The sequence below is a fragment of the Falco peregrinus genome, chromosome 2 (genome assembly GCF_023634155.1).
Source record: "Falco peregrinus isolate bFalPer1 chromosome 2, bFalPer1.pri, whole genome shotgun sequence".
In the NCBI taxonomy this organism is placed as follows: domain Eukaryota; kingdom Metazoa; phylum Chordata; class Aves; order Falconiformes; family Falconidae; genus Falco; species Falco peregrinus.
The window spans coordinates 14,072,002-14,098,454 of NC_073722.1; the positions used below are offsets into that span (position 1 = coordinate 14,072,002).

Sequence of the window (26,453 nt, forward strand, 5' to 3'; positions counted from 1 at the left end):
GCACTGGAAACTGGGAGGGGACACAGCCAGGACAGCTGACCCAAACTAGCCAAAGGGATATTCCATACCATGGGATGTCATACCGAGTACGTAAAGCTGGGGGAAGAAGTAGGAAGGGAGGGACATTGGGCATTATGGTGTTTGTAACCACGTAACCATTACACATGATGGAGCCCTGCTTTCCTAGAGATGGCTGAACACCTGCCTGCTGATGGGAAGTAGTGAATCAACTCCTTGTTTTGCTCTGCTTGCATGTGCAGCTGTTGCTTTATCTATTAAACTGTATCTCAACCCACTAGTTTTTTCACTTTTAGTCTTCTGATCCTCTCCCCTATCCTGCTGGGGGGGCTGGGGGGAGTGAGTGAGTGGCTGCATGGTGCTTGGTTGCTGGCCAGGGTTAAACCACGGTAAGTGGCTACCCTTATACTACCAGCAGTTTTACTGCTACACTCTGTATGTGTGTTTTCTTATCAAAACGTAAACCATTATATATCCTAATAACAAAAGTGTACACTCAGCTTTTTACATTATTTGTTGTGCTTTTACCTGGCTTACAGGATGAAAGAGACCAAACTGCTTGTGAGCCTATTTCTCTAACAGTACCAGTCCTCTCTAACTGCTTTGGATCAGCACCAGGTGGTGTCTTGTTTGGGGTAGTCATTTCTAGTAAAAGAAAACAATGAGTTAGTTGATACATTTTTAGCTTGATGGGAAAATTAAAGGGTTATGTTCATTCATATAGACACTTTAATTCTCTGGCCTTACACTTACATATAGTCTTCAGAATATGTGCTTTATACATGTATACATATACATTTTTGCATGTCTGTAGAATCTTTTATTTATATAGATAACAAAATACTATACAAGTAAAAACTTTATATCTTTAAATAAAAGGTTCCACATACATCTCAATTTTGTGTCCTTAAAAATTCAATACAAACTTGGAACAATTATAAGACATATTGTACATTCTAATTCATACACACAGAGTTAGTCAGGGTTTCAGGGTGGGTTTTTTTTTTTTTACTTTTTTGTTTGTTTTTAAGAAATTAAAACAGATCTTGTTGATTTAAAGGCTAGCAATACAAATTCGTTTCCCCTTCACATACACTTAAAGGGTTTTCCTAACCTGTAAGTTCAGAAGTCTAATCAGAAGCTAGAGCAAACCTGTCCTCCTGGAGATGCTTCTCCTTAAGAACAGGAAATGAGAGTTCAAACAAATTGAGTAGTGTCTAATTTGGTAGGGATTCATCATTAACACATTTACCCATGGTCCACTTCCTTAACTTCATTTGGAATCCTTAATCTGTGATTTGCACTGCTCAAGTTACCACATTCAGCCTCAACACCTAGACTACTGCTACACATACTACAACATAATCATGCTGGATTTCACATATTATGGAGCACTTTACTACTCCCTAGACTTTTTTTAAAAAAGAAAAAATTCCAAAAGAAGCATAAGTCCCATGCAAGGAACTACATTAAAGTTTAAATTTTAATGTAAAACACTCGAGAGCCAGGGAATTAAGAGTTAACATCTAATCCTTTGTTTACATGTGTAACATCATATTATGCTCTTATTCTTGGGGAACATCTTCCTGCCTAGACAGCAAATGAAGTATTCAACTAGGCTGGCGTCCACAAGATCCAGACCTTACCCACTACAGAACTGATAAAAGGCAGAAACAAGACTTTCTATGTAACAACAACACTGCAGCTAAAAACTTGTCTGACACAGGAAATCCGAATTCTGTAGTGCACATCCCTGTCCATACCAAACATTTTCTATTGGTCCTTGGATAAGTTTGGGGTTTTTTGTTTTTCTTGTGCAAACAGACTTGAAAGACTCCCAGGTTTGGGGGTTTTTTTGCTGCCTTTGCATATACAAGACTGCAGTCCTGACTAGCATTAAAAAAATCTGAAAAAAATAGTTACATGTACAGTAAAATTTAAGTACTGGCAACAGCAAGCATCACAAAAATCCACAAAGTCCTGCTCAAACACCATCCTCAAAAAAGTCAGTTGAACACTACACATAATCCCACATATATCACATATATATTCATATACTCACAAATATACTAATCTTAATGCCATCCAATCAAAAAACTTCATGCAACAAGATGTCTGCCCATGCAGAAAAGTTGTTAAAAAAATAAGCTATTAAAATTAGACAGGCAATTAATTAGTCATTTCTGTAACAATACACTAGCACAGAAATCTTTCCTAGTCACTGTATTTAAATATTACATTCTTCGTTTTAAAACCTTTATCAGATATTTATGATAGACTCTTTTAAAATGTAGCTGTTCTCTATTGATTTGGCTACACCAAAAACCTCTATTTCCATAAGTAACTTACTCTGGTTACTGCTTAGTACAACTTTAATAAAAGTGACAAAGGCATTCTAATCTTCTAAAAATGTAAAACAATTTCAGAAAGACTTACAAAACACTTAGTTCACAGCTACCTGAAAAAAAAACCCAACATTTTTCAGAGTGGTTTGGATTCACGGAACAGACCTTCAAAAAATCATCTAGTCCAACCCCCATCCTACAACAAAACTCAAAATATGTTTATTAAGCATTGGGGAGACTTTTCCCAGACTTATTAAAGCTCAAATCACCCACTAGTCCAAACTGTGCTATTACATTTGTGACAATAAATCAACTACGAGAAGTTGAGCTGCATTCATGTTAATTCTCAGATTTATACAGAAACCAAAAATGCCTTTCTTAACACCTCTAAAATATATACATAGAAAATCCAACTTCACAAGGTAAGGCTAAATTATCCATTTGATACAAAACATCTCTTGAGTATCACCACCGGCAAGTCTTCACAGTCCTTCATTATTTTGACTTCAAGAGAAAAATAACAAAAACCTCCAAGTCTGATAGTCACACCTTCATTCCAAGAAATAGCTATTGTCAGATTACTGAAAAAACCCAACCTTAAGACATAAGGTGTATACAAAACATCCCACCCACCAAAATAAGGTAAATCACAGAAATTACATTTTACATCTAGTAATTTTTTGAAAAAGTATGCATAATCAACTTTCTGAGATGATTAGAATTTTCAAGTATGCAGAATCCCTTAAGACAATTAAGTTGAAATGTCTTATAAGCTTCAGTGTACACAGGAAAGTTCTACACAAATGCCAAGATTTGTATTGTACTGGTTCACAAAAGTTTGAGACACAGATTTTGAGGGTCAAAAATGTACAGCAAGAAACGCCATCCAACTTTTACTATCTTAAACCGAGCTCATTTCCTTCTGTCTAACAGGCAAAGCTGCTCAGAATCCAGATTTCAACTCCAAACCACTGCTGACACAAGTCAACCACAAATTGTGCATTAGTAATGTGAAAAACTGAAAGTCTTTTATGTTTGAACTCATGAATTGAACTAATCAAGTCAGCTTTTCATGACAGAACTTCTGTTTAACCAGCATAGTTAGTAATAATACATTCCGGATAGTTTTGCTGAAGGTTCCCAATACTCCTAAGAATTTTAAGAGCAGAAAGCTTTTACTTTACAGCAGTACTAAGGAAAAATAATACTGCAACAAGCCAGCTCACTCAAGTGAGACTTCTTGACATTTTACTAGCAGAAGTACCTCACTTTGCACAAGACACAAATACTTACCATTAAAAGCAATTTAAGGCACCAATAAAAAAACAAAGCAAAATGTTTTCTTAGCTCAAGGAGACAATGGAATGAGAATCCCTATTTTTTTCAGGCTGTGTAAAAATAAGTAATCTGCCTAGAAGCCCTTCTCCTTGACATGTGCTGAAAAATGGAAAGACACACCTCATCTATAGAACCATTGGCTGGAAGCATCTCCAATTTTCCAATTCAGTTATTCCAAAAAACCATTAATAGGCTGCTTTACTCATGAACAACATTAACATATATGTCTCAATGACATGGCCAACATCACACTTTCATTTTGCCACTTCCCACTATATGGTATGCACATCCTCTGATCAAGACAAGGCAGCAGCTAAGCTCTTCTCCACCCCTTCCTCCCCAACTCTTTATCCCTCAGCATCTTCCTTAGAGAAGTTTGCTCTTATCTAGAGAACACCGCTGTGGAGTAGCAGCCATTAGAAATGTTTTAACAAACATACGGTTTATAAACAGAGTGGAATGGATTTAAACAGTTCAATAATCTACCTTTCACAATCAAGACAGAGAGGTCACTCTCAGAACACCAGTGGAACACATTTTTAAAAAAATGCTTACTTGAAAGCAAAGCCATCACTAAGCACACACATACTCTGCTGCAACATACTGAAGAGAAGATAAAGCATGATACATCGTGGCTCTTTCCTATTGAAGCTCCATAAAAATCCAGGCTCAAGGAAGCTTTTGCAGATTCCAAAGCAGTTTTCTTGAACTAAAATTTCTAATTCCACTATGTTAGTACACACAGAGCTGTTTAAACACACACCTGTAAGGACCTGTGAGAGACCAGATTGTCCTCAACAGATACCAGCTTCAGTGTTTCTGTCAACATAAAAGCCAAATGTTTCACTTTAACCTAACCTAAGCCTAACCTAAGTATTACCTTCTAAAAAAAAGCATTATTTCTTCTCTTGCTCCAGAGAACTCAAAGACTAAATAATCACTAGCCTTCACATAGCAACCCTTTTACAGATGTGAGGGCACTCATCAAATTTGCTTAGTTTCTTCTTCACTAGTGTGCCCATGCCTTTCAAGGTTCTCTCAAACCAAGTTTTATAAACCTCATATTCTTGCATAGTCTAGAGATCTGCATACTATGGTTAAAAAAATAGCCATACCACTTCAGCTAAGGCCCTTAGTTAGAGCAGAGCAATCACTTCCCTTGTCTTTAATCACATCTGTTAACATACCAAAATAACATTTGTCTACTTGAAAGGACATTACATTATTGATTAATATTTGATTTCCTATACACTGCAGCACTCAAGTACTTTTTCGGGATACGGTTTGCTGTTCAGTAATACCCTTACCACTACTCATGCCTTGGATTTTTCGTCCCTTTGTTCACTTCCTCCCTCAGTTCCCATTAACTAAGCTTAATTACACTGATTTCCAATCTGCTATCAATCTTCTCAAGATAATTTTGAGTTCTGACTCTGAGCTGTACAATCCTTGCAATCCTTCCAACTCCGCAACATACCTATTTCGTGTTCACCTTTACAGAAAACAATGAAAATACATTCAAAGCAGAACCCGCCAGAAAGACATTTAGTGACACTCCTGTTTAGAAGTGAACTATTTACAAGTCAGCTTCAAACAGGAATTTTTCAACCAGCTGTAGACGACCTCAAAAACATTATTTTTAGACCACATTTCAGTAGCTTGTTTTTAACAGTGACCCAGAGAATAGCAGAAACCCTGTAAAACTCAAGACAAACCCCTTATATTCCTTCCTCATTAACTGCATTGGTTATTGCAAAAACAAGTTTGATCCAGACTGTTCTTAACAGACAATGAACTAGTTTGGTTTGTTTGCACATTGTTTTTAATTGTCTTCTACTTATCAACAAATTCTCCTCCCAAGCCACCTCCCCAGAATTTTTCAGGGGATCAAAGCTCAGCTAGCTTTGTTTATTTGGTTTTTTTTTTAAACTATTACTGACTGCATTGCCTTCATATTTCATTCAGTTTTAGCAATTACCTGGCTAAAACTTTTCTATCAAAACCAAACAAAGGTTGCACTGACCATTACAGCACTTTTGCAACATCCCTGATTTATAAGGCTGTTTTTCGTTCTTCTTAATAGAAAGGGATTTCATACCTTTTTTTCAAACCTAAGGATTCTCTGATTTTCATCCTTACATTACTCATTTTCCCTCACAAGCTCTGATTTTCTTTGGATGGCCCCTTGTTGGTTTAAAGCTTTTAAAGATCTCAAGATATATCTGGAAACTAGTCTCTTACTATGCTTCCTGGGTTTTATCCAGGTGGAAGATTGAACAGTAACATTGAACATCGAAATTACTAAGATTTAATTAATATTTAACAATGATAGTGTGCGTTCAGTAGCAACCTATTTCAACAACTAGCTCACCTGTACATTTGATCTCTCATATTATGCTCTCAATGCAATTTTAAATACCTATTACTTTTACTCTGCCTTCAGTATATTGCTTTAAGCCTATCAGTGAAAATTACCTTAAGTCCTTCACTGTCACAAGTATATTTCACTAAAAATAAGGTAATCAGAGCAACGGCACAAGAGAAGTACATTACCAGTTTTATACATATATCCCTAATCAATCTAAACGAATACATTTTTTACAAATGTATTTTTGTACAAGCCCAGGCTTCTAAAAGTACCTAGTAGGGATATAAGCTGTTCTGTAAAGGATGCAAGCACTTCTTTACAAGTGCTTATGCAAGTAAAAGCAGCCTTGGAAAAACACTGCAACCAGAGGATGAAGTCAGTTTAACAAACCAAGCTGCTTTCACTCAAGCTCCTTGGTAGCCTTCCCCCTACGACTTCTTTATAGGGCTTTCAATTGCGAATTTAAGTACCATTGATTAGCTTTACAACACTGTACTGTGGCCCCATCTCCCAAGCCCACAAAACGCTTAAGTACTGGAAATAAATCAACACCACCTACTCACGAAATACATCGGCTGTGCTTAATCACCAGATCACGCTCCCCTCTCACAGCTGGGGGGAGTCGCTGAGGGAGGCACCCGGAGGAGGTACCCGATTAAGCAGCCCCCAGCCGCCCACCCGAGCCAGCGGCGCTTCGCTTCTGCCCGGGCACGACCACAGCTCCCGCGGCTGGCCTGACACCTGGAGGCGAGGCGCGGGAGAAGACGCACCCCCTCCACCTCACCCCCCGGCCCGGTCCCCGTCACCGGCTGAGGGTCGGCTACAAGCTACGGTCGCCGCCGTCCTCCATCTTCTCCCTCCCCACCCCGTCCCCCGGGTCGGTACGGAGCAACGTCCCCACCTGATCCTCGAAGCCGCTGCGGTGGGTGAGGGGGCAGCAGGGCGGGCACCTCAGCGCGGGGGATCACCTCAGCGCGGGCAGGACCCGTCACCTTCACCAGGGCCCGCAGCCCGCCAAGGAGCTACCGGACTGGCTCCCGCCGCGCACGCGCAGAACCCCGCACGAGCCCCGTTTAAAAGAGAACGGCGGGGGGGGGGGGGGATGAGCCCGCGCGCAGCCGGTGAGGAGGGGCCGGGCCCGCTGACCCCCGGGGGTTCCCCTCAGCGCGGAACCGGTGCGGCCCGTAGCGGCCCGCTGTCCCCGCAGGGAGCGCTGCGGGTCGAGGGTGGGCTGCCGAGACGCACCTCGCGCGTAACGCGCCTCTTCCCGCGGCGTCACCCGGACGCGGCGTCACCAACCGTCACATCCCCAGCGCGCGCGGGCTGATCCCGCCCCGCGGCGGGAGGCGCCGCTCTCTCTCCGAACGGGCCCCTTCTCTCTATGGTGAGCCTCCCTTCCCTCCCGTCTTCTCTATGGTGCGCGCCCAGGCCCCTCCCTGCGGGGGCGGCGGCCATCTTGGCCGGGTGGCAGCGGCGGGAGCACGTTGCGTGCCGGCCCGCGGGACAGGGGAGGCGGTTCCCCGCTGTGGCCCGGCCCGGGGTGCGGGGGCGCCTCGCTCTCTCCCCCGTTTCCCGGTAAGCGGTCTCCGGCGAGGCGGGTGGGGGGATACCGGCGTTCTCGCACGGGAGGGAGGCGGGTAGGGAAGGGGCCCTTTTTCCCTGCCGGGAGCCGCCGCCGGCTTCCCGTGCTGCCGGCCCTGCCCCGCCGCCGGGCTCGGCCCCCCGCCGGGGCCTGGGGCTCCCCCCACACCCCGCGGGAGCGAGGCCGTGTGGCCGCCCCTCGCCCGGGCGTCAGGGCCGGCTGCTCCCGGGCCGGCAGGCGGTAGCGCCGGGCTGCCCTGAAGCCGTTCCCCACGCCCAGGGGGAGCCGGGCCGCCCGCCCCGCTGCTCCGGGGCTCGCTGCCGGCGCGGGCAGGAGGATGGGCCCGCGGGGGGTGGGAGGCCGCCCCCGCCCGGGCCGGCACTCCCGCTCCGCACAGGCAGCTGGCCCTCGCGGCGGGCCGCCCCTCACCTGCTGGGCCCCGCGTTTGTGGCGGCTGTCCGCGCCGTGTGCCGGGGCGAAGGGAGGCGTGCCCCGGGCATCGCCCCCTGCCCGGAGCCCGCCAGGGCTGCTGGCGCCGCCGGGGCCGGGGGGGCGGCTTTCTGCTGTGCAAGCAGGGGAGTACCTCTTCTGGAGAGGGGGGAAAGCCGTGTTTTGCCCTACTCTGGGGAAAGTTACTACCCGTGTGCCGGCTCGGGGGTGAGGTGATGCTTCTGGCAGCATGCTGAGGTAACGGGTGAGGCTGCTTGGTACCGGACGGGTGCGAAGGCCGGAGGCCCCGGCAGACAAGCCCCTGCCGGAGCGCGGCCGTGGCCCCTCAGGGTGCACCCGGCTGGGTCATCTGCCGCTTTCCGGGGCCGTTTTCCACTTGTGATTTGTTTCTTTGCTCAGGTTTCCTGAGCAAGTGGGTCGTCAAATGTCTCTGCAGTTTTCGTGCTGATTTATGGGTTTATTCTCATGCGCTTTGCTTCATGTTAAAAGGAAATATTAAAGGTTGAGTGGTAATTAACGCTGTGCAGCACCAGCGAAACACACCCGCTCGTTATGCTGCGTCAGTATATTTGACCATATGCTTTTCACGTTAACGTATTTATTTTCATATTCATGTTGTGCCTTATGAGTAATATAATGAGTTAAATACAGTGAGGAGGTTCGGGGCTTGTTTAAACTTATTGGACGTTGCCTCAGTTTCTCAAACAAACGCCGAAACCTTAAGCACAGCCTGGTTCTTAATTCTTAGTAGATTTTGTTTGGGCCCGTAGCATTTATGATTATTTCTGCTTTGGCTCTTAGAAGTTTAGTAATCTCCCATATTGCATATTTGAAAACCTGCACTTTGTCTTTCATTTAAATTTTCTTTGGGTATTCTAATTCTTGATTTTCTTGTTATGGAGTGACCCTATGTAGTCCGTTAGCAATGCACTGAGAGATAATTTTTGAGCTTAATGCTTTTCAGAGGAAAGTGGAAATGCTGCACATCCTCACTTCATTCCACAGCATTTACCTTTGAGGTCTGATGAAATGTAATTTAATAAAATGTTACCTGTTTTTCTGCAAGTTAACTAAGGTATGGCTCAGTTCTGAACTCGGATCTTGCTTTCACATCATTTAGTTGAATTGTCTCTGGTTATGTTTCAGTCTTCGTTTACTTGTTTCTTTTAATGTTTCTTTATGTCTGAATAATTCAATGCAATTACAGGTCCTTCATGGTCATAGTTGACTGGACTTAGTAAATTCTAATGTAACTCTAAAGCCTGTGAAAGTAATAAATGTTCTTAATACATTGCATTTGCTCTATAGATTGTATATTGCTGTTTCCTTTTGTGATGGGTAGCAAGGTTGTCTTATGTGCCTTCTTTTTTTTTCCTTCTGGTTTGTCACAGAGAGCAGCAGTTGTCAGAAAGCCTAAGAATGCTGACTTTAAATGCTTGTGACAACATATTTTGTGTCTTGTTTTTAGACATGTTTTAGTGTTTGTATTAAGTGTTATAATTGGACTTAATGGGCAGCTTTTGGCTTCAGTACTACTGTCAAGTTTTTTAGATTTTTTTTTTATTTTGTTTTATTTGCTAGCAGTTCTTATTCCTTCTCATTCTTTCACCTGTGTCATCGGTCTGTTGTTGTGGAAAGATTTTCTCATGTCACTCCATCATAAGCCACTGATTCAAAAATAACACTTTACTCTTGTAGTTAATAAAAAAATTAATGTTTTTTTACTTTGGTTTTTGTCCTGTTCTTCTTGATTTGGAAAGGAGAAATACAGCTTCTGAATACCAGTTTCTCTTGCCCTTAAACTGCTGACTACACTTAACAACTGCTATGCTGTATTGTATCATATGTATATTGTATGTGTTGCTGAGCTGTGTTCAGTGTATTGAGATTTCTGCTGTCTGCATCCTGAAGTCAGTAGATCCTGTTTGGTATGTTAAATGCCAGCAAAGTGACTGCATATAAATATGTAATTTGAGTCCCGTCTGGTTTTGGACAGTGTTTAATTTGCTCTAAACTGTCATTTCTAAGTAGAAATTTATTTTTCTTTCTTGTGGACCATTATCATCACAGACTTCTGGACAGTCCTGGAAATATTGCCGAAGTGACGGAAGTCACAAGTATTTATTTTTTTTTTTTCTGAAAATGGTTTAAGACCACTGGAGAGTTTTGGATAAACTTACATTTCCATCTTGTAGATGGGACCGGGGGGCATGAGTGTATGTCTCCATGCTGGTTCATTAGTTCTAGTCTCGTCCCCTCCCCACACTTTTGAGTGCTTAGAGTACTTGCCTCTGTGGCCCCTTCAAAACTCTTCACCACAAATGGGCTTTTTCCCTTATAAATAAGTTAGAAGGAAAAAAAAAAAAAAGAATCTTAGACTTGTTTTATTACTTACCAACCATGACTTGATTCAGCAATGGGTAGTAGTGCAGACTTCAGTCTAATTATCCCACTGAGACTAGGTGGAAAGCTTGCGGAGGTAGGTGGCAAAAACTAGTTGTTTCAAGCCATATTTGATTTGGTCTTTTAGAGCAACCCCCATCCCATTTTCCTGCTTTGATGCTTTAAGCCAAACGCGAGGGTGGGTGGGTGGCCGAGGGGAGAGTTTGTCCCATCTGCTGCCGGCACTGCTCAGGCGGTAACCTCAAACCAGAGGTTTGGGAGGTTGGATAGCAGAGGTAAGCTCCTCAAGTGTGGCAGCTTTGTCTTTGTCTCGCTTTTGTAACACATAGAAGTAGCATACGTACCAGTTAGAGCTAAGATAAGAGAACCCTGCCAGAAAGAAAAGCAGTGTGGTCTGGCTGCTCATACTCGGCCACAAAGGCATTGTTGGAGCAAGGGCGGACCCAGATTGGGCACTTGCCTTGGAAAACCAAAGGGAGAGCGAGTGATTCACCCCCAAATACTCTATGCACTGTGAACAGGACTTTTAAAAGCACAGGGATATATTCCCAAAGAATGTGTCTTTATTTGAAGCACTAACAAAATCCAGTATCTATCTCCTAGAAAGTTACCCTGACTCAAAGATCCTTGTAGTTTTTAAGGATAAGACTTTCGGTTTCTTGTTGTCTTATGTAAGAAAAATGTATTAAAGTGAGAATTGCAAACCCGTTATTCCATTCCTGTTGGTCTGGTCTATGGATGTAATTGCAATGTTCAGCCCTACTTTGTCAATCTGGTCTGTTGGTACAGAACTGTAAAATCACTTTTAAAAATACTTTTTTTAAAAAAATCATTTACTTGAAAACATCAACTATGTTATTAGGACACTTGGGCTTAGGAAATGTTAAAAGATGAAAGAAAAAAAAATGTTACAAGTAAAAAGTGCCACAATAAGGTTGGTTGGCAGCATGACAAATAATTACATTCATCTATATCTGGTGAAGAATATATTTTAGACATTGATTTAAAAACTCTTTGGACGTTGAAAAGAGAAATAAGACTACCACCTTCAAAAGGAACTACTTAAAATATTCATAATTATGGTAATAATGGATTTAAAGATACAATAACCTCTTCATTTCTGACCATTGCTCCTTGTTGGATGCCAGTCTCTTCCTTTCCTTCATATTACAGTAGTATCTGTAGGATTCCTTCTATCTAAAATTCACTGGTGTGTTTAGAGAAGAATGGAGTTTTAACGTGATAAATGTGCCGTGCACCTGTTTTATTCTTGCTTCTTTCAGGAGATTGGAAGTCACAGCCTTTCTTCGTATAATAGCTGTATGTAGTAAATAGTCTCTAAACCACTGCAGCATACTTTAGATTGGTGTAGCAAAGATGAACTGGACATCCAGCAGGAAATGCTTTCTTTAATAAGAAATGTTGGAATCCTTTTCTTGGAAGGAAGCGCATGTGTGGGCCATGTGGAAACCTGAAGTATTTCAAGACTCCTTCCCAGTTACGTCTTTGAACTACTGATACGTATTGCATTGAATTGCAATGTTTTTGAATTGGCATCGTCTGTAGGGCTGCTATCACTTTATTTAGCAGTGCTGAACTGGAAATGCTTTGTACTTTGTTTATGGTCTTTCTTTAGACCTAAAAAAAAAAATAAATAATCTGTTTGTCATTTGTAATCGCTTGTAAACTTTGAGCGCCTCATAATTCAGTGGGCTTGTTCTTCTGCAGCGGAAGCAAGTAGAAAGAGTTGTCCTTAGGTGTGTGTTGCTCATAGGAAGTTAAAATCATTATTATTGTTATTCTCAGTACTTTGTGTAAATATAAATGCAATTTTAGATACATTCCATCTTTTTTTTTAAATCAAGAGTTAAATTTAAAATTCTTCATCCTTCCCTGCCCTCTGCTGCAATTGTTGACATAAATTCCCAGTACGGTCCAGTGCTTGCCAATGGGCATTATAAATACCTAAGCAAGAGAAGAGACAGTTATGTAGAGGCATACAAGTAGTGATTTCACTTGAGTGCATTTATTTTTTATTTCAGGAATGTTTAGTCTAGTGCTCCAAGACCTTTCTGTTCTAAAAATAAAGTAATTTTATTAAGAATCTTGCTTATTTTTATTGGGATATATTATAGTTATTGGTGCCATGTTAGGAAATGTAGAATGTAAGTGTAGTTATTCAAATACTAATAGAGCTTAAGATAAAAGAATGAAACGTCACGTATGTTGGTTCACGTTGCTTGGATTACTTTTCTATATGCAACTACAAATCTTCACTTTGAAAGCTAGCTTAAATTTTACAGTATTTTAATCATTTAATATAGAATATTGGCATACAGTTTGAAAAAATATTATGATCAGATTCTTGGAGTAATAGTTGCAGTCACAACTTGACTTGACCAGACGCTGTAGCATGAACAAAGTTACTTTATACAAGGCAGCTTGTGAAACTGGAATTTGTATACATTCTTCTGTTCTTACTGTGACATGCTTTTCTTGGAAACAAATACATTCTCACATATAATCACAGGTTTTTTTTACAGCAGAGAAACAGTAATGAAATAGAAAGCTGATGTTAAAGATATGTGCCATTATTTACACATCAGCACCCTTACTACTTGTATCTGAGACTTTGCCCTGTTTGCCATGTTGCTTAAAAGAGAGGGAAAAATCAAATAATTTTTGCTTTTTTCATTTCTGAACTCTACTAGCAATAACTTCAGATACGTATGTTCTTCTCTGTGCTGTCAGTAATTATGGTATCTTTTGGAATTTTTTTTTCCTTAAGATCTGGAAGATTCCCACTACTCCTCAGAATTGGTGTTTAACCTGAAATTGTGCATTATGGCAGACAAATTAACAAGAATTGCTATTGTCAACCATGACAAGTGTAAGCCAAAGAAATGCCGTCAGGAATGCAAGAAGAGTTGTCCTGTGGTTCGAATGGGTAAGAGATGTGATTTAACAAAGTATTTAAGAAGTTGGAGAATTTTTAAATAATGTTCTACTACAGGGGTCCTCAAACTTTTTAACCAGGGGGCTGGTGTGGGGATGAAGTGGCAGGCAGTCATCTGCGGCTGCTTGGTTCCCCCCCAACCCCCGGCAGGAGGGGTCTGTAAATACCGGGGGCCAGATTTAGGACCCTGGGGGGCCGTATCCAGCCCACAGGCCGTAGTCTGAGGACTCCTTTTCTACTAGAAGGAACTAGGTTTTTATAGTTGCTAGGGTTTTGTTTGTCATTCATACTTCATTTCATAAAGCCTTTAAAGTATCACTGAAAGCATGAACAATTTGTAGTAATAACGCCACTCTTCAGTTCTTTGGATGATCTGAAGCTTCAGTGAACATAAATCAGTTACATGTTCCTCTGGAATTTAGTAGTACTGGCAAGAATTCTGATTAATCAGAAACGTTCTTGAATTAATCTTACCGTTTTTCACCAGGCAAACTCTGCATAGAAGTCACATCACAGAGCAAAATAGCGTGGATCTCAGAAACACTTTGTATTGGTTGTGGTATATGCATCAAGGTAAGAGTGCTCTTTTTAAAGTGATACAGTTTCCTTATTTTGCTGTTGTATTTATTAATGCATACTGTAGCTTCAAAAAGCAATTTTGTTTCCCTGAATAATCAGACATTGTTAATTATTACTGTTTATAGAAGGTAAAATACTGTGTCAGCTTGGTGAACCTGGTTGGGTTGCAGGGTGTGGGTTGTAACTTTTTGTTTGTGGCTTTTGTTAGGTTTTGTTTGTGGCTGTAGACACCTAGCAATAGAAGGATGTTTTTGTAAAAGAGCTAGAGAATATATGCAGCATGCCTTATTGGTATTGTAGGCTGATAGTCTAAATTGCTAACTATTTATTTGAAAACTGTGGCGTAGAACTTCTTTGGAAAGTTGATTGTCTAAATGCAAAGGAAGTAATCTGGTAAAAGTTCTTTTAAAAATATTTAAATCCACAGCTGGGGGCTTTGCAGAACATTGAATTTTGTTAATAAGTTGTTCATGTACACCAGTAATCGATAAATTTCTTTCGATTACAGAAATGTCCTTTTGGAGCCTTGTCAATTGTTAACTTACCTAGCAACCTGGAGAAAGAAACAACACACAGATATTGTGCCAATGCCTTCAAACTTCACAGGTATTTTATTTTTCAAATCAACATAAAAGAGACAAAACATTCAAATTTTTGATAGTCTAAACATAGTGCACATCAAGGAGGCATAGTGCACATCAAGGAGCTCTTGGTTGTTACTTCAGTAGCTTCTTTTTGAATGTTAATTACTTTTTTCTTATTAAAAAGTCTTAAAATTCAATTAAACCTGAGTGTTCATTTTACAGAGCTCCTGTTTAAGGAACAGACTGCTCTTAAGTCTTTCTGTGATCTTCTACTTTTAAGGACTATTGATTTAATTTGAATTATATACTGGCAAGTTAACAAAGTAGGCGGAAATAAACAGAGAGTCTTAAAACAGGTTGTAACATTTACTTTACCACCAAGTGTTGGTGTCTGATGGCATTAATATAATCCAGAGTTATCGCTGTTGTGTACAGGTTGCCTATCCCTCGTCCAGGTGAAGTACTGGGATTGGTTGGAACCAATGGTATTGGAAAATCAACTGCCTTGAAAATTTTAGCAGGAAAACAGAAGCCAAATCTTGGAAAATACGATGTATGTATCAGCAATAAACTACAGTTGGCGTTACAGATAGCTGTATATTTTTTCACTGAATTTTCATTATTTGTGAATGCCATAGAATTTGCGAAGACATTGGCGCTTTCCCTATTAACAGCCAATGACGTATTCCACACGAAACGATAGTAGAAGGATGCTAACAAAGGCTTTTTTGCAAATTCTGTAGAACTTTCAAGAAAGATAAGGATTCTAATTATAATTGTAACTCATTAAAGATAAATATCAGAGGTAGGTTTCTGTCTGTAAGTCCCGCTTAAGGGTGGGGTTGTTTTTTATACCAGTCTTTTAAAATGTCAGGTTTTTTCCCCGGCACAATTTACCTGTTCCTCCTCAAGGGATTTTTGTAGCTGAAGTTTTGGATTTTCTTCAACGTTTTTATCTGAACAGCTCTAGTGTCTGAACGCTTATCATGTATCCTTGTGATCTCTTGGGCTTTTTTATCTTTGATTCTTTTGAAGATGATCTCTTAAAAAATACGTTGTTATCATAAGTTGTTGTTGAAGGTATTTCCCACTGTACATTTTAATACCGAGTTCTGAAAATCTTCAGTTCTTTCATGTTGAGAGTTGCTTAGAAATTTTGATGTATTTTTTCTAGGCATAAAAAAACTTGTAATCTGGTGGTCTTCAAGGGAGATCATAACCCATTTTCCTGTGTATTTACACAAAGTTGAACTGTGCAGCCAGCAGGCAAAATAGCTTATAGCGTTTGTTTGCCCAGCACTACTCCAAAGAGGGAATATTAGAGAAAAGACTTAAATTGTAACTATTGTGACTCTTCTTATCAGACAGTATTTCAATTATCACCTTCTCACCTTCAAATTACATGGTGACAATTGAATTCTGATGCTTACTTTTGTCCTTCAATAAGGACTTGTAGGAACAAGTGTGTTCAAAATTTGTTCATCAGTTTCTTTAGCTGAAAGAGTAACATTTTCATAAATTATTAATTTCATGGCTGCCACTTAAAACTACAAAGAAATAATAATTTCCCAGCTACATTTTCCACTTTCTTTCAAGTTTGCTTTATATTATTTTGTGGACTTCTTGTTTCAGGTGGTAGTATTGCAGAAATAGCAAAACTTTTGACTTTCTGAATGTGTTCTTAATTGAATTACCATGCTTCCAAAATCAGACTTCCCTGTGAAGAGCCAAATCAATATGATCACAGAAACACATGGTATGAATCGAATCTTCCATGTTGCTTCTGCTCTAAAACTTACCAAGCAGTTCCTCTGTGTATTTGCTTGGTTTGGAAATACGGCTGTGTCGCTCTGTTTCCGTGCTGTTTACCATCAAAACAATTAACTCTGCACCATTCAGAGTAGTACTCTGTGTACAACAAAACTGTACAAGTTGGGACTTTTTCTTGGCTGATTGCTCTGAAAAGTTCCCTTTTTGGTTTTGTTTGGTTTGGGTTTTTTTCCTGTCATTTTTCCTTTATCTTCTTCTGTTTCCTTGGAATGAAGTTTGCTAGAAGCAGAGAAAGTGACCAAATTTTATTGAGTTGTTTGTGCAAGCTGATTTTATCAGTCCAACGATCTTCCTTTGGATTAGCTGGATCAGATCACTAATAAGTGCAGTTAAACTAATCCATGCTATCATTTTCTCCATGAAGTAGTTTCACTCGTAGCTTCTTAAGTGTCTTAAGGACAGTTTTGGATGTCCTAGGTGCAAATTAAAAATCCTTTTTCTTGAAGGAGCTAGTGACACCTGGAGAAAAAAATCTCATTCTACCCCTTCAATTTGCAAGTTTACAATTTTTCCTCTATATATTTTTTTTTAAATGGAAACTTTGCAGAGGCAGCATAACAGTTTGGTAACTAAATAGATCAGAATTTAAAAAATTTTTTTTTATGATTTTTTTTTTTAGAACGGTATAAGCAAACACAGGCTTTCTTTTTCACAGGATCCACCTGACTGGCAAGAAATTTTGACTTATTTCCGAGGATCTGAATTACAAAATTATTTTACCAAGATCCTGGAAGATGACCTGAAAGCTATCATTAAACCTCAGTACGTGGACCAGATCCCTAAAGCTGCAAAGGTAAGAAATTTCGTGAGCTAAGAAGGCTGGGAGCTTCTCCTGGAATACTTCTCTTGTGTTTAAAGATTTTATTTAGCAACATAATTCAATGTCAAAAATCCACTACTGTCTGAAACTTATAATGTTGAAATACTGTTTTGGTGGGGTTTTTTGTTATTTATCATGCAGGGAACAGTGGGATCAATTCTGGATAGGAAGGATGAAACTAAGACACAAACTGTTGTATGTCAGCAACTTGGTAAGTGATTTTTGTGAAGTCAAACTTCAAAGCATGTAAGAAATTCATATATACTGAACAAAATAAAGTTACTACTAATGTGACGGTAGATTTAAATTACACCAGTTTAAAAAAAAATAGAGAAAAAAAAGGTATTTTTTAAAGTCTAGGGCTTGCTGTAAGCATATCTGAACTAATGTAAGTAATACTTTCAAGTGGCAAAGGCAAACTAATTGATACATGCTAGTTAACAGAATCTAATGCAGTTTTTGTGTCATGGTAGAAAGTGTTTATTTTTAAATCTGGAAAAATTCCAGTTACCATCTGCCGCTTTGCTTTTGCTTGCTTGCTTACAACTCTGGCAAAATCTTAGCATCCCCTCTTTTGGGAGCCATTGCATATAGAAAATACCGAAGTACAAAAAACTTTTTCTTCCCCCACAAAAAGCCCTGTATAGAACTAATTATAATGGGAGTAATACTGACTTCTGAGAGTAATGCAGTTAAAAAGAACAATTTTTGCATAGTCTAGCCCCAGTAATTTTTTGTATTTATATATATATATAACAGTAATGTTTTGAATTCAGTTGTTGTGAAATTTAGGTGTTAATGTAGGTGTTGCTAAATTAACAGGGTTCTTTTTGGTAGATCTGGGTGGTGAAGGTGGGGGCTGCATTGTACCACTAGGAAACATGGTCTTAGAGTCTCGCTTAACTTACCAGTGAAACAGTGTATACTTGAAATTTGCTGTTCATAAAGATGATGAGAAATTACAGGCTTAACCCCTTTGCTGTAACACCTGGGGGGGAGTTGGTTTTCCCGAAAATCAGAACTCTTCAGCCAGGTCTATTGAAACACTTTTAAAACTGGTATAATTTCCTTTTAGGGCCAGAAATCTTTACCAAATATTTGGTGGAAAAACAAATAGAAATGTACTCCTCCTGCATTATAAGTAGCAGCCGTACCAATTAATCAGCTACTGCTGCAGAGAAGCTGTAACTTGCTGTGACGTACAAATAGCATGATGATCCTTCTATATAAACTGAACACTTATTTTACTACTTTCTGTTTTTTCCTCTGTGTAGGATGTCTGCTGTGATTATACATGTTTCTGTAGGTAATAAAAATATGAACTGTTGTGTTGGTTATAACATATCTAAAATTAACCACTTATTTGCAGACTTAACCCATCTGAAAGAAAGAAATGTTGAGGACCTTTCAGGAGGAGAACTTCAGAGATTTGCTTGTGCGGTTGTTTGCATTCAGAAGGCTGATATGTATGTTTAATATACTTCTGTTACACACTGCTTCTAGTAATCTGTCTCAGAATATGGTCCTCTAATCCACATTTATTGTTAGAAATAACACTTGTTTGAAATAATTTTTAAAAAATAATTTTGAAAAATAAATATTTTTGACCAACTGTGCAGCCAAGATCCACATTTACTCTATATATAAGCTCTGGATTTTTTATACTTTTAATTCATCTGGCTGGAAATAGCTAATTTCAGAGGCCAGTGTTAAATTTCAGCATCACAACTTCCTAACCTTTTCCCTAATCCCACATAAACGTATTCAGTTTGACAGTGTACCTCAGTTGCCTCTCTGAATAAGAAATGAACAGATGCTTCCCCGCTTCTGACAACTTGTGTCCCTCTTCTCCTGTCTTGCAACCAGGAAATTACTGTGTAGTCCATGGTGTTTCCTGACTCCTTGGAACCAAGAAAGCAAGATCAGAAAAGTTGGAGGGGTTTGGGTTTTGGTTTCTATGAATGTCATGATTTATTTTTTTTTTTCTGTTGTTTGGGTTGTGGGTTTTTTGTTTGGCTGAGGGTTTTTTGGTTGGTGCAGGTTTTGGTGGATTTTCTTGTTTGCTTTGTTATTTCGTTTTTCTCTTTTGGAAGATGTTCTTCTTTCAGTCTCCTTAAGCATTTTTGCACTTTTTAGTTCATGTTAAATTTAAGCCGAATCAGAACTGAATGCATGGGATTCCTAATAGATTGCTGATTTCTCGTAATATTTGGTAACTGTCGGAGCTTTTGGCAAAATAATACTTAACTTGAATCTTTTAACAATTTCAAGTGACAGTCATCAGAGGTTCAGGACAGATGTCAGTACATAATTCCCATTCTTTGTCCCTTTTTCTCATTATAAATAATGATTATTTAATGTTTGAAATGTTAGTATTAGGTTGAAATAACTAAAAGCCTGCATTCACCAAGACTTAATTCTTTCTTTTGGGGCTAGCTTCATGTTTGATGAACCTTCTAGCTACCTGGATGTCAAGCAGCGCTTGAAGGCTGCCATTACTATTCGATCCCTAATAAACCCTGACAGGTAAGTACAAACTTTAAATGTCTTGCTAGACTGTAATAATAGGTGACTGTTTACAGAGGGAGGAAACATCCAGTCCCTCTCCCTAGAAATGCTGACTTCTCAGTATGGTAGAGTAATACATGTTTTAAATATTCTAAGTCCATAATATTCTATTCCTTTGCATTTTGGAAACTTATTTCCTATCACTTCTGTACTATTCCGGCATTTTGTAATAAGGATGTGAAAATGCAGGTGGTTATTTTTCACCTGAATGTTGCTGTTCCATCCCCTTCTCACAAAGATTTTTTTTTTTTCTTAAAATGTGGTAAGAATTTTTTTGCTCTAATCAGTCAATATCCTTCCACTTACTGTACATAAAAAAGCTGCCAGATTACACTGAAGATGGACTCTCAGCTTGTCATTCACAATGTCTGTTTATTGTACAGTTTAAAAAAAAGCAGATCAGAGATTTGAACTCTGTTCTTATTTAGTGTAAAGCTAAGAAACCATATTAAATGAAAACCATGTTGATAACTTTTGATTATGCAAGTCTAGAGTAAGAAAAAAATGTGTCGTATTGAAGTATCAAAGCATCTCTCTGGCTCTATTTTTCAGGTACATTATTGTTGTAGAGCATGATCTAAGTGTGTTAGATTATCTCTCTGACTTTATCTGCTGCCTGTATGGTGTGCCAAGTGCTTACGGTGTCGTTACTATGCCTTTCAGCGTAAGAGAAGGTAATTCTTAAATCTGTCTCTTCTAAAATGTACCAAAAGAATTCTATGGAAGGAAAAAAGAAAAGGTGCTAAAATGCTAGTTGTCATGTGAACATGATGTCTTTTTACTGTTACAGTTCAGTAACTAAAAAAACACTTTTTTATTTCGTGCAAAATCTCTGGTTGCTGTGATCCTAAACTTATAACTCAGCCCAGAAGTCTTAATTGTGAAATGCCCTTTGCCTCTCACTATGGACATTATTTTTATACTTGCAGGTGTTTTGTAAATAGTGGAGTTTCACAAAAGACCCTATAAATAGTAGAGAAAGTATAGCAGAGATTTAGTACAGTACAGAGATATGTAGCATTCGACTGAATTGACCACACTTGAAGCACAGAGAGTCAGTAATAAACTGTTTTTGTGAGAATGGGTCCAACAGCAGTAGTTTCTTTAAACCCTACGCACTTTACTAATACTAGGATTTCAGGAAAAGCTTCTATAGCCTTGCTGTAATTTTAGTAAGATTTTTCTTCATTCAATTTGCATAATGTACACACTTTCCATTAGGAGGTTGTGTTGCCTTTTTTAACTTGCCATTTAAAATCCAGTGTTCTCCTTATCTAATTGGAATTTACAGCCAAGAACTGAAATTCGTCTTGTCTTGCTTTATTGTAGACTTCTTTTTAATTATATTTTTTCCCTCCTTCATAGGCATAAACATTTTCTTAGATGGCTATGTTCCAACAGAGAATCTAAGGTTTCGAGATGCATCTCTGGTATTTAAAGTGGCTGAGACAGCTAATGAAGAAGAAGTTAAAAAGATGTGTATGTACAAATATCCAGGAATGAAAAAAAAGATGGGAGAATTTGAACTATCCATAGTAGCTGGAGAATTCACGGATTCTGAAATTATGGTGATGCTGGGGGAAAACGGTAAGTGCAATTCTTGTTTGAAGCTGTTCCTGCAGCCCTAAACATTCTCCTAAAGCCCTTTTGCTGTCTGGGGGCCAGGCTTCAAAACCACTGGGTTTGAGGCAGGTCGAACTGCTGGTTTCCTAGTGAAGATACCCCACCATGAGCTCGGTCTCTGAACAGTGGGAACTTGAAGTTATCGAATGTTCACGCCATTGTGTTTCTCTGTTACCTCATTTTAAGAACTTAAGATTGGCAGGGTGAGCCAACAGAGATGGACCTGGTGAGCTTAGCCAGATGTCTAGGCTGTTGTAGCTTTAGATGTCTCTTCCATTTGGAAAAGCAAGTAATAATGAGTATTGCTTGCTGGAAGTGAGTACAGGAATTCTCAAAGCAGTCTAATTTTAAAATACATTCTTTATTAAGTCTTTTTTTGTATCAGTGACTTAATTGTTAGAGGTCCAAGTTGCTAAAAAGTCTGAAGTAACATGTAACTTGCATTTTATTTTAGGAACTGGCAAAACTACGTTTATCCGGATGCTTGCAGGAAGACTTACACCTGATGAAGGAGGTAGTGCTTCAAAGCTTAGCTGAAACCCGTTTTAAAGATCCTGGGAAGGCTTTTGTTTTCATGATAAAATTTTATCTTCTTTTTAGGTGAGGTCCCAGTTTTAAATGTCAGCTACAAACCACAGAAGATCAGTCCTAAATCTACAGTACGTTCAAACCTTGTTTATTAAGTATTGTTTCCTACAAAAAGCATGTTCATAGTACACGGGTAGAATTTCTTTATGCCTGGAACAAAAAGCTCCACTAATTGTATTTCTTCTTGTTTTCCTGTGGCGCAGTACATAAAAGTGAGTGGCAATGTTTTTCTTCCAATAGGGAAGTGTCCGGCAGCTGCTGCATGAGAAGATTAGAGATGCCTATACCCACCCCCAGTTTGTAACTGATGTAATGAAACCCCTTCAAATAGAAAACATCATTGACCAGGAGGTATTAACGGCCTGAGACAACATCCTAACTTTTCTTCAATTCTCTACCTGTACCGGAACTAAATACGGCCTTATTCCTCCCACCCCGGCAGGTTCAGACATTGTCTGGTGGTGAGTTGCAGCGCGTTGCATTAGCTCTGTGTCTTGGTAAACCTGCAGATGTCTACCTAATTGACGAACCTTCGGCGTATTTGGACTCTGAACAACGTCTAATGGCTGCTAGAGTCATTAAACGGTAAAGTATACACGATGGGGAAAAAAACCTGAAATTTTCAGTACTTTCACAAAAAGTTTACATTCAGCGCTCTTTGTATTTCTATTTCAGTTTCATTCTCCATGCTAAAAAAACAGCTTTTGTGGTAGAACATGATTTTATCATGGCTACATATCTTGCTGATCGTGTGATTGTTTTTGATGGCATTCCTTCCAAGAATACACTTGCAAACAGGTAAGAGATTTGTTTGGATTAGTAAGCAAGATAAAGAAGGGCAACATAGAAAGAAATAAATTATCAGAAGCAGCAACAAAAATAAGGAAGTGCAGCGTCCCTGCCAGTGGAAATTCAAGCCACATTTGAACTGATCCAAGAGTGTCCCAAGGGTTCTGGCTTTTGTTCTGAAGTGAGGACTGACCCACACGTGGAAGCTGCCTAGATGGAGTTGGAGCATAGTTGGAATGTAACCAAGCCCTCAAAAACAAGACCAGCTCCTGGCTTAAACTAACCTTATGCAGCTGTACACCAATGAAGTTAGTATCAGAACAGAACAAATAAGTGGTATCGATTGAAAGGAATGAAAAAAGGACTAATTGTAAACTGTGCTTATGAAAATAACTTTCAGATGTATTAAAAGAAAGCAGTGTACTAACTGAACCTGCGTGCAAACCTTGTCACATGCAGGTCTGCACAGCAACATAAAGGTACATGATCTATGACCAGTGTAACTACCACGTATTTGATGTGAGCCAAATGAAGTAAACAAGGCTGTCTAGCCATGTGTTACATGCTGCTAGCCTGGTTTTGATGGTAGTCTTCTAAGAACAAACTTATTTGAAGTCACAATCACTTAACATTTTCTCAGCATCAGTGTATGTTGTGATCTTTGTTTTACCCTGCTAATGGTGCAGCGCTCTTTTTCTTTAAATGTAAAGAACCAAGTGTTCCAGCACACATAGATAAAAAATAAAAAGCATGTAGAGGTAGCAGTCTGAAGACTTGTAGCACCATGCTGAGATAGTGCTGAAAGATGAGAGGAGTAGTTACAACTTCTTGCCTGAGATGTAATTTGTCTGAAAGTGTAGCCCATCCTGGTACATCCAACAGCTCGCATTTGTGTTACTGCACCTGAGTGAGCTGTCTGTAATCTGCATTGTATAGAATTTCTGAAAACGTAGCTGGAATGTTCTTCTCTCTTCGCAGTCCACAGACTCTTTTGGCTGGAATGAATAAGTTTTTATCTCAACTCGAAATCACTTTTAGAAGAGACCCCAACAATTACAGACCAAGAATAAACAAACTCAATTCCATCAAGGTAAGAGAGAAACACCTTTACCGTGACGAAGCCATGACTGTTCAATATAAAGCCAGGTTTTACAGTAAGCTACAGAACAAAAACTAACCTGGTAGTTTTGCTGTGCTGGAAAACAGTATGTGAAACGAGTAGTAAGAGGAATAAGTAAAGTAGAAAGGAGTTTAGGTAAGTGTCTTGTATTTCAGCTATGTTCAAGTCTGCCAAAGGCTACTTCAACTAATACTGACATTCTTTCTCTTCCCAAGGATGTGGAACAAAAGAAGAGTGGAAACTACTTTTTCCTGGATGACTAAATACTGAATCGGAGCATCTTCGTAACTGGCATGTAGAAATGCATATTGGAACCTAAACATGTGTCGATGAGAAGGCTCAATCAGGTTTTAGAACGCTTAATCATTTGGAGCTTAAAATCTCTTGCTGCGTGTAACATCTGAGACCAGTAGCAGTGTAAATCCTAGTCCAAGTAAAACTGCCACTTTCTATATTTTGGTGACACAGCCCTATTTTCAGTGTAATAATTTCGAAATAGACCACCTTGAAATTGTACAAATGAGTCTCCTGATTTTTCAAAATTTAAGGGAGGTTTTCACTTCAATATATCCTACTCATGTACCAAGTACTGACTGAACTTCCTCATTTTAAAAATCTTTGAAGCTGTTTGGCATTTAAGAGGGAAGCCTACCAAGAATGTCAAGCTACAGAAGCAACTCCTGTTTTAAAAAGGTTGAATCTCTCTGGATGAGGGTGTCATAAATAAATATCCTCCTAACTTATAGCTCTCTTGTGACATAACTCAAGAACTTTGGCACTACTAATTCAGAAGTGTGTTTATTTATATCATGTAGTCATGTACACCTTTTTGCATCCTATAGAAAAGAACACACAAAAGATGGAGTACAAATAATAGAAAGATACACTTTTAGTCATCTGTGCCTGTGCATCTTCTCAGACCTAGCTACAGAAGAAAAACCAATTAAATAAAGTCATAGAAGAAAACACTAAAATCCTTTCAATCTTCTCTAACTTAAACCTCCACAGTAAAGAAAGGTTAATGGCTGTTTTTTCCAACTCATTCCCTTTAACCCATTCAATCATCTTTGAATAGAAAGATTAAGTTTTTCCAGGAATTACTTTTGCCTAAACCAAAAGCTTTAATCCTTACTGTAGACAAAAATGGAGGTAAATAAAAAAATTGCTTATCCATACAATGTAAGGTCCTTCAAGGAGACAGAGAGAAAAGTACCTGTATTTAAGAGGTCACTTCCAAGTTAGTTGTGCAGACATGTAAAACCCCTTTCAGCTATGTATCTTAAAAGTAAGGAAGGGTATTTTCCACGCAACAGTGCTTGTCTTGCCTGCATTAGCATGTGAAAATCATTATAGTTTTGCTCTTTATTTACGTTTTTGCCTGTTAAGTTACAGAAGGCAGTGGTCTGGTGTTTTATAACCTTGGTAGTATCAGGTGTTTATATATACACTGCCCTGTCTACCTGACAACAGAAGTCCACCTCTGTTACACCAGGAGAAGTACTCTGTGAAGTACAGGTGATGAATGCAGCCTTATACCACCCCCACCCTGTGTTTAGACAAAAACTTCCAAAGACCAACTAAAACTTAAGTCATACAGATAAGTAACACATCCCTTTGGACTTGAGTTCTGCATCTTCTGTTAATCAGTCCTAATTAGGGTAAGGGAAAAGATGTTTTTTAGCAAACACCTGAAACTGTATACCTCAGTTCATTATATGCTAGATGTTACATGTAGTCCCCTACTAACCACTGGGATCCTGCAACCTTGCCCCAGGTAAAGGGTTTGGCTAATCAATCGACAAGTTTTTCAGCAAAACCAGAGAAAACCATACTTAATCAGCAAAGGTGAAAAACAATACTAGATCTGCTCATTTCAGTCCTCAACTGCCCTTGAATAGCAAGGCAGAGTTTAAGCTCAGCTTGAATACTTAAAGTCAGTTTTTAAAAGTAATTCGAAAACAGCACGGCTTTAGCAGTTACTGCCATGCCTACGTTTTCCATTATTTCCCAAAAGTTTCTGTAGACCATGTACTGCCTTTGTTCTCACAACAAAGCTCGTGATTAAATGCCTGCTCTAGTACCAAATGATTATTTTGGTGACCGCTGGACAGATTTGGGCTAGAGCTAGAGTTACGGTTTAGAACCTCCCAAGATGCCAAGACGACACTTGAAAGTCTTCATAAGTAGCAGACATAAACAGAGGACCGCAATGGTATTGACTATTAAATCCCTCTCTACTTGCTTAGTTTTTCAGGTTGAGAACTAAAGATTGCCTCTTTCAAAATCTTGAATACTGAAAACTATTTCGATTTTAAAAAAAGCCACCCACAGTACAGCCCCTACCACTATTCTGACTATGAAGTAGAAATCCAGTTTACATCCCTGTTTAGTTCACATCTTGCCTATCTATAGTTCCGCTGCTCTCTACAAATGGCTCTATCAACACCAAACATGCATTTCATGTCACTGCAACAATTTCAAATACATAAATA

At 39.3% G+C, this 26,453-nt stretch overlaps 2 protein-coding genes across 6 annotated transcripts in view; one reads left to right on the forward strand and one right to left on the reverse strand.

Moving 5' to 3' along the window:
* ANAPC10 (anaphase promoting complex subunit 10) overlaps positions 1–9,943 on the reverse strand; it is a 41,659-nt gene extending 31,716 nt beyond the window's left edge. For 2 of the 5 annotated variants that reach the window (XR_008746109.1, XR_008746110.1), the window contains exons 1-2: positions 6,971–7,308; positions 547–663 (exon numbers count right to left, since the gene is read on the reverse strand). Coding sequence is in view for 3 of the 5 variants with exons in the window: in XM_055797599.1 (XP_055653574.1) it covers positions 547–661 (115 nt within the window). In the remaining 2 variants the exon portion in view is untranslated. The other 3 variants (XM_055797599.1, XM_005243322.4, XM_055797597.1) reach the window with 3 other exon arrangements.
* On the forward strand, positions 7,504–24,704 carry ABCE1 (ATP binding cassette subfamily E member 1). Its single transcript, XM_055797596.1, has 18 exons — positions 7,504–7,644; positions 13,293–13,451; positions 13,948–14,033; positions 14,548–14,645; positions 15,059–15,176; positions 17,109–17,246; positions 17,415–17,484; positions 18,643–18,739; positions 19,710–19,799; positions 20,394–20,515; positions 21,207–21,428; positions 21,919–21,978; positions 22,065–22,123; positions 22,293–22,403; positions 22,495–22,637; positions 22,728–22,850; positions 23,820–23,931; positions 24,177–24,704. The coding sequence occupies exons 2-18, from the start codon at positions 13,349–13,351 to the stop codon at positions 24,222–24,224; spliced, it is 1,800 nt and encodes a 599-aa protein (XP_055653571.1). The 5' UTR covers positions 7,504–7,644; positions 13,293–13,348; the 3' UTR covers positions 24,225–24,704.
* The last annotated feature ends 1,749 nt before the right edge of the window (positions 24,705–26,453 follow it).